The sequence below is a fragment of the Cebus imitator genome, unplaced genomic scaffold, assembly GCF_001604975.1.
Source record: "Cebus imitator isolate Cc_AM_T3 unplaced genomic scaffold, Cebus_imitator-1.0 Scaffold51, whole genome shotgun sequence".
Classification (NCBI taxonomy): Eukaryota; Metazoa; Chordata; class Mammalia; order Primates; family Cebidae; genus Cebus; species Cebus imitator.
The window spans coordinates 10700734-10708378 of record NW_016107366.1 but is presented as its reverse complement, the minus strand read 5'-3'; the positions used below and the strand labels follow the sequence as shown (position 1 = coordinate 10708378).

Here is a 7645-nt window from a genome sequence, read left to right as displayed (position 1 = left end):
GGCCTCTCCCAAAGTGCTGGGATTACAGGCTTGAGCCACCGCGCCCGGCCAATGCTGACTTTTTTAGCTTCAACAGTTGGCTAGTGGCAGTGCTATTTACCGAGACAAGTTTGGGGTTGGAAATCAAGAGTTCGGCTCTGAACAAGTTAAATTTGAGATGTCAGTGAAAGCCTAGTAGGAATGTCAAGTGACTAATAGGATGTGCAAGTCTGGAGCTCAGGGGTGTGATCCAGGTTAGAGGTAGTAATTTGGGAGTGATGAGAGTATGGAAGATACTAAGAGCCTCAGTCTGGAAGCATTTACCTAGGAAGTACACACAGAGAAGATCAAAGACTGAGGCTGAGACAGTCAACACTTAAAGGGTGAGCAGGAGAAGTGCCAATGAGACAAGGTGGGAACAGCAGAGGAGTAGCCAAGGCCCAGGATGTTGCCACAGAAGCCAGGAGAGGAGAGTGTGAAAACAGAGGAGGGACAGAAGAGCCACATGGAAGAGCTAGCAGCATGGAAGTGACTTTCAAGAGCATCTTCCATGGCATCGTGGAAGAGATACCCAACTGGAGAGTCTGGAAGGGCTGAGGGAGCTGAGTGAGCAGGGGCAGTGGGTACAGACCACTCGGTGGAGAAGTTCAGACATGAAGGGCAATGCCAACTTAGAAAGTCCCTAGAAGAAGTTCCTGGAAACACATTTGACCATTAAGTATACAAAGAGATGTCCAGCTTTGCTAGTGATCAGGGAAATGCAAATCAAGACATAATGAGATGCCATTTTACATCCATTCCACCAGGAAAATGTTTTCAGTCTGGCAGTACCCCGTGCTGGGGAAAACGCAGATCCACCGAGTCTCTCACACACTGCTGGTGGGATTGTCAGTACAACACTTCAGAAAACGGTTTGGCACTGTCTCATGAAGCCAAACATTCACATGCCCTATGGCCAGCCTTTGCACTCCTTGCTCACTCATCAGAGAGAGAGGAATAAGAATTCACAGTGACAGTATTCACAGTAGCAAAAACCCAGAGACAGTCCAAATGCCTTGAGAAGAGAATGGACAAATAAAGTGCAGCATACTCACCAAAAGAGTGCTACACAGCAATGGAATGAATAGACTCTAGAGACATGCAGCAGGGTGGGTGGCTCTTAGATTGTGATGTGAAAGGAGAAAAAGCCCAGAAAGGTTACATGCATCAAAGTACCCTTTAATAAAGCGAAAAAGAAACACAATAAATTATAAATACACTCGAGGAATAGATTTAGACGTGATAAACCTATACTGAAAAAAAGGAAGCCAGAGAATGATAATGCATGAGTCGAGATAGTGAGGACTTTGCATGGAAGGCGACATAGGTTAAATGATAAGGATGCTTATTACGCTAAAAAGAAAACAAAAACAAGATCTCCCATGGAGCATTTTTATTCCAGAGCTGATTGAGATGCTATTAAATCTACCTAATTTCAAAAAAAAAAAAAAAAATACCAGGCAGAGAAACATGTTCAAAAGAACCAAAGGGAAGTTCAGGAAATTCACCAATCAGGAAAATCTAAGACTCAGGAAACTCCACAGGAAAAGTAACTCAGTTTAAAATTACAAAAAAAAAAAAAAAGATTCAAAAAGAGGGTGCAGGCCAGGCACAGTGGCTCACACCTGTAATCCCAGCATTTGGGAGGCTGAGGCTGGACGATCACTTGGGGCCAGGAGTTCTCAGCCAGCCTAGACAACATAGCAAGACCGCATCTCTATAAAAAATAAAAATAAAAATAAAAAAAGAGTCTGGGGAAACCAAAGGGTTAAGAAAGACATGGCACTGGTGCAGTGGTTCACACCAGCACTTTGGAAGACTGAGGCAGGTGGATCACTTGAGGTCAGGAGTTCGAGCCCAGCCTGGCCAACATGGTGAAATCCTGTCTCTACTAAAAATACAAAAATGGAACAGACGTGGTGGCATGCACCTGTAATCCCAGCTACTTGGGAAGGTGAGGCAGGAGAATCGCTTGAACGCGGGAAGCAGAGGTTGCAGTGAGCCAAGATCACATCACTGTATTCTAGCCTAGGTGACAGAGCAAGACTCTGTCTCAAAAAAAAAAAAGAGAGAGAGAGAGACATGGCAACCAAATGCACCATGCAGACCTTCTTTGCCTCCTAATTTCAGCAAATTAGTATAAAAACCATTATGAGACACTTGATATCTCAACACTGATGATGGAGGAGACCATGAAATTATTCATTTTTTAATTTGATAATGGAATTGTGATTTTTCAAGTTCTTTATTTTTTAGAAACATTTATAGTACTAAAATTTTTTTTAAGTTCCAGTAATATTTGTTCTGTGCTTTTCTCATACATGGTTGTAGCTTGTATACTGATCACACACACACACACACACACATATATACATTTCTATCCAACAGGATTATATTTCCAAAGCACAGACAATTCCTCTGCAGGCCTCAACACAGTGATTTGAATATTGAGCATACTGCTTTGAGAGTACTGAATTATATGCTAAATTTATAAAAATAAAAAACAGGATGGGTGCAGTGGCTCACACCTGTAATCCCAACACTTTGGGAGGCCAAGGCAGGCAGATCACAAGGTCAGGTGTTCGAGACCAGCCAGGCCAACATAGTGAAACCCCCATCTCTACTAAAAATACAACAAATTAGCTGGGCGTGGTGGCAGGCGCCTGTAATCCCAGCTACTCGGGAGGCTGAGGCAGGAGAATCGCTTGAACCTCGGAGGCGGAGGTTGCAGTGAGACAAGATCACCCCATTGCACTCCAGCCCAGGCAACAGCACGAGACTCTGTCTCAAAAATAATAAAAATAAAATAAAATATAAAATAAAAAACACACAAATAAAGGGCCAAGCATGGTACAATGATAAGAAGTATACCTTGAGCCAAGGATTATACATTTTCATATAACTGTTTGTTTGTTTGTTTGTTTTGAGACAGACTCATACTCTGTCGCCCAGGCGGGAGTGCGTGGTGCAATTTCAGCTTACTGCAACCTCCACCTCCTGGGCTCAGGTGACTCTCCTGCCTCAGCCTCCTGGGTAGCTAGGATTACAGGCATGCACCACCATGCCCAGCTAATTTTTGCATTTTTAATAGAGATAGGGTTTCACGATGTTGACTAGGCTGGTCTCGACTCCTGGCCTCAGGTGATCCACCCACCTTGGCCTCCCAAATTGCTGAGATTACAGGCTTGAGCCGCCATACCCGTCCTCATACAACTTTTTATACCAAAGTATAAACACAAAGTTCCAGGGAAGAAAGAGCAGGTATGCAAAGAAAGATGTCATAACTATTATACTTGTAAGGTGACCTTCCTTGGGAAAGAAGGTGCAGATCCCCCCAGCCAGGCTGAATCCCTCTGACACACACTCCCAGCACCACAAGAGTTAACTTATTGTGTGTATTGTCATTTATGCACGGTCTGATTCCCCCGCCAGGCTGTAGGCCCCACTCTGGAGGTGCTCACGTGGCCAGACTTGGAAAGCAGTTGAAAGCCTAAAGGAAGAAACTGCAGCATCATCCAGAGAAGGAACAGCACAGACCACAAAGAGAGTCAAACATCCCGGTGCCCAAGTCAGGAATGCCAACTAGAGATCAGCCAAAGCAGAGAGCCTGGTGGAGGGCATGGCAGTGGACTGGAACCATCTTCTCCTCTTCTGAGGAGCCGACGAAGGGAGTGGAGAGCAGGTGAGAGCCAGCATGCAACAGGAAGATGGGGACTGGAGGGGCAGAGTAACAGGGATGTGGGCTACCACAGGAATGCGAGCAATGCTAGTGTGTCAGACTACAGAACTCAGCATTCCTCAGCTCTTCTGGGAGGCCTACTCTGACCAGCGGATGTAACCACATTTAACCATGGAATGAAGCTCCATCAAGCTCATCCATGGTGCCTGGGCACCTGGAGGAAGGAGGGAGGGAGGGGTTCCCTAGGCTGACAGAGGGATAACGGGCAGGAAGAGCCACAAAGTGGAGTTGATTTTCAAGACCCCTCTAATTGACTCTTGAAAAGCTGGATAGGATGGGAAGGGAAGGAAAAACATATTGAGTGCTAGTTAGGCACTTCAAGGCATACAAGGAAAGTTTCCTGCCAGGAAGAGGGGCTGCACAAAGGTCAAGAGATGGAAAGAGCCTGGGCACGGTGGCTCGTGCCTGTAATCCCTGCACTTTGGAAGGCCTAGGTGGGTGAATGATTTGAGGCCAGGAGTTCGAGACCAGCCTGGACAACATGGTGAAACCCTACCTCTACTAAAAATACAAAAATTAGCTGTGCATGGTGGCGGACTCCTATTGTCCCACCTACTTGGGAGGCTGAGGCAGGGGAATCAATTGAACCCAGGACGTGGAGATTGCAGTGAGCTGAGATCGTGTCACTCCAGCCCAGATGTCAGAGAGAGGTTNAAAAAAAGAGAGAGAGAGAGAGAGAGATGAGAAGATACAATGGAGAGAGGAAGATACAATGATGTCTGATTTTCTTTCTCCTCTCAAAGATGCCCATTAAAGGTGCTGGAGGCCCTGGGCTGGGCTCCACAGGCTAGGAGGAATGTTTTTTGCATTCCTGTTCCCCTGTTAATATAGAAAAACCCACTGTTGATGAACTATTTCTACTTCCAGGAATTTGCCCCAGAGCTGTAACCAGACATATATTCACAATGCTAAAAAGAGGAAACCAAGTGTCCAACCACTAGAGTTAGATTGGTTAAAATACTATATAGTCATCAAAAAGCACATTGTCAAAGATCAGTTAATGGCACAGAAAGAACTACACCCCATATAAATGGAAAAAGCAGGTTACAAAACAATATGATTCCAATGTCATGAAAAAAGTATAAGGCTTTTTTTCTTTTTTTTTTTCTTTTGAGAGGGAGTTTTGCTCTGTTGCCCAGGCTAGAGTACAATAGCACAATCTCAGCTCACTGCAACCTCTGCCTCCCAGGTTCAAGTGGTTCTCCTGCCTCAGCCTCCTGAGTAGCTGGGATTATAGGCATGTGCCACCATGCCCAGCTAATTTTCTATTTTTAGCAGAGATGAGGTTTCACCATGTTGGTCAGCCTGGTCTCAAACTCCTGACCTCATATGATCCACCCACCTCGGCCTCCCAAAGTGCTGGGATTTCAAGTGTGAGCTACCATGCCTGGTCCCAGTTTTTTAAATATATAATGTTCAAAGAGTCGTTCTCTGTGTGGTAGGATTATGGGTGATAACTGTTATCCTTATTGTCTCTTATCAACAATAAATATGTTTGACTTTTTTTAAATTAGACAAAAACACAACAAATGTTATTGAAATACACACACAAAATTGAAAACACGCCCACATGGGGTAAGCTTACCTTCTGCAGGATGGGGGTAGGGCAGATGTTGTCAAACAGGACTGAGTTGAAGATCCCATACACGCCCTCATCAAGGTGGTACACGATGGTCTTGGAGGCAGAACCATTTTCCTCTGCAGGAGGGGAGGGGTCGGGGCAGCACAAGTAGCAATGTGAGGGGGGTGGTAGTGGGGCTGGCACAGCAGTGGGCTCTGCAAGGAAGCAAAATGGCTGCCTATTTCTCAACCATGAGGTGGGGCCTGCCACAAAAGCCACCAGCGGCCATCCTTCCAATGACATGGGTTCACTGCCATGTTGGTAACACTCACTCTTACAGCCAAGCAACCCTGCTCAGGACACACTCCCCTGCCTGCCTCTGAGCCCCTAGATGCCCCAGGACAGGAAGAACAGCCCACCCAAACTCAAGACCCCAAAAGGTTAAGACACTTGTTCAGAGGCACACGATAGGGCAGTGGATGAGCCAGAATGGGAAGCCAGGCCTCTTGGTCGGATTAAATGGGACAATCCCCCAGGTCTATAAAGGAAGCCAGAAGAATGCCACATATGTAAACAGGACATTCTACCTGGAGCCCACCACCCTTCCACGTGAATTCTCTCTGGGGAAGAGTGCACAGTCCTGAGGCTTTCCTGCCTGAGGGTCCCAGAGCAGAAGGCAAAGTCTCAAGATCAGAGTCCAAGACAGCTGTTACCCACAGGCGGCTGTCCCGGACTTATCTGGAAGGGCAGGGAAGAGCACTGATGTTGGTGATGCGGGGGGGCCCAGAAGCTCTGAGTCAGCCTAACTTGAACTTCAATCCCAGCACTGCCCCTTATCAGCCATGTGACCTTGGGCTAATGACTCAGCCTCCCCCTGCCTATGTTGTCATCTCTAAAGTGGACTCAAACAAATATAAGCTGTCATTAATTATTTTCATTACATTATGAGAAGCAGTAGGGTGAGTAGGAGGCTGTATTTTGGAGAGGAGACAGACATGGGGTCAAATGCAGGCTCTTACTAGCTATTAAGCAATTCATTTGTATTCTCTCTGGCCTTCAGTTTCCTTATCTGTAAAATGGGGCCCATAGAGTATCTATTCTCTCTAAGGTTGTTTTGCTCTCAATCTTCACAAAATATGAACATGCCTAGGAAAAAAGATGCTAAATAAATGTCTTGAGGTGGGGTGACCTGATTGTAAGTTTCCCTAGCAAGAACCTATTCTCCAGATCCCCCGTCCTCTGCCACTGGATCTAAAACCAGATCCTGCTCAGCCAACCACCGTCCCCACCTTCAGGGGAGAACAGGGCTCCACTGCTCTCCTGGCACCTACCCTCCCTGCCAGGCTGGTCCAGAAGAACCTCCTTCTTGGCAATGATGCTGACTGCCACAGTGAAGGCCGAGGTTACATAGTAGCGCCCCAGCTCAGCAAGGATGTCCACACCACAGCCCTCTGGGAAGTACAGGTCCAAGGCAGAGTTGATCACAGAAGCAATCTGGTAGGAGGAGAACGGGGAGACAATTATCTGTTTGAAATGTGGGCTTTATACTGAAGACTTGTTACAGCTCCAAGTCTGTTTCTCGAAAGCTGCTTTGATTTCAGGAAGAAGGATTTGGTAGCTGCTAAGCCCCGGCTGGTAACTGTGGACAGCTGGCCAAAAAGGTAGGAGGGGGACAGAGCTGGGTAGAGAGCCTCATGCTTCTGTAAATCACCCCCTCCATGGCCCCACAATGGGAAGGGGTACTCTTCATATCACACTTGGTACTCAGATTCCAGAAGCCCTGATGTGGATCTTTCTTTCATAAATAACCCGTTTGTTAAATACAGTTGACCCCTGACAAACACAGGTTTGAACTGTGTGGGTCCACTTATGCATGGATTTTCTTCTGCCTCTGCCACCCCTGAGACAGCAAGACCAAGCCCTCCACTTCCTTCTCCTCTTCCTCTGCTTACTCAACTTGAAGGCAATGAGGATAATGACCTTTATGATGATCCACTTCCACTTAATGAATAGTAAATACATTTTCCCTTCCTTATGATTTTCTTAACCGCATTTTATTTCTGGCTGGGCATAGTGGCTCATGCCTATAATCCCAGAACTTTGGGAGGCTGAGGTGGGCAGATCACTTGAGGTCAGGAGTTTGAGACCAGCCTGGCCAAGATGGTGAAACCCTGTCTCTACTAAAAATACAAAAAATAGCTGGGCATGGTAACATGTGCCTGTACTCCCAGCTACTTGGGAGGCTGAGACATGAGAATCACTTGAACCCAGAAGGCGGAGGTTGCAGTGAGCCAAGATCATGCCACTGCACTCCTGCCTGGGTGATA

General features: G+C 46.4%; 1 protein-coding gene across 5 annotated transcripts in view; it reads right to left on the bottom strand.

Annotated features, from left to right (window-relative positions):
* AZIN2 (antizyme inhibitor 2) overlaps positions 1-7645 on the bottom strand; it is a 45284-nt gene that overhangs the window by 20575 nt on the left and 17064 nt on the right. For all 5 annotated transcript variants that reach the window (XM_037738272.1, XM_017527975.2, XM_037738270.1 and 2 more), the window contains 2 exons: positions 6650-6812; positions 5343-5455 (listed from right to left, as the gene is read on the bottom strand). In XM_037738272.1, the coding sequence (XP_037594200.1) occupies positions 5343-5455; positions 6650-6812 (276 nt within the window). The remainder of the gene's footprint in view (positions 1-5342; positions 5456-6649; positions 6813-7645) is intronic.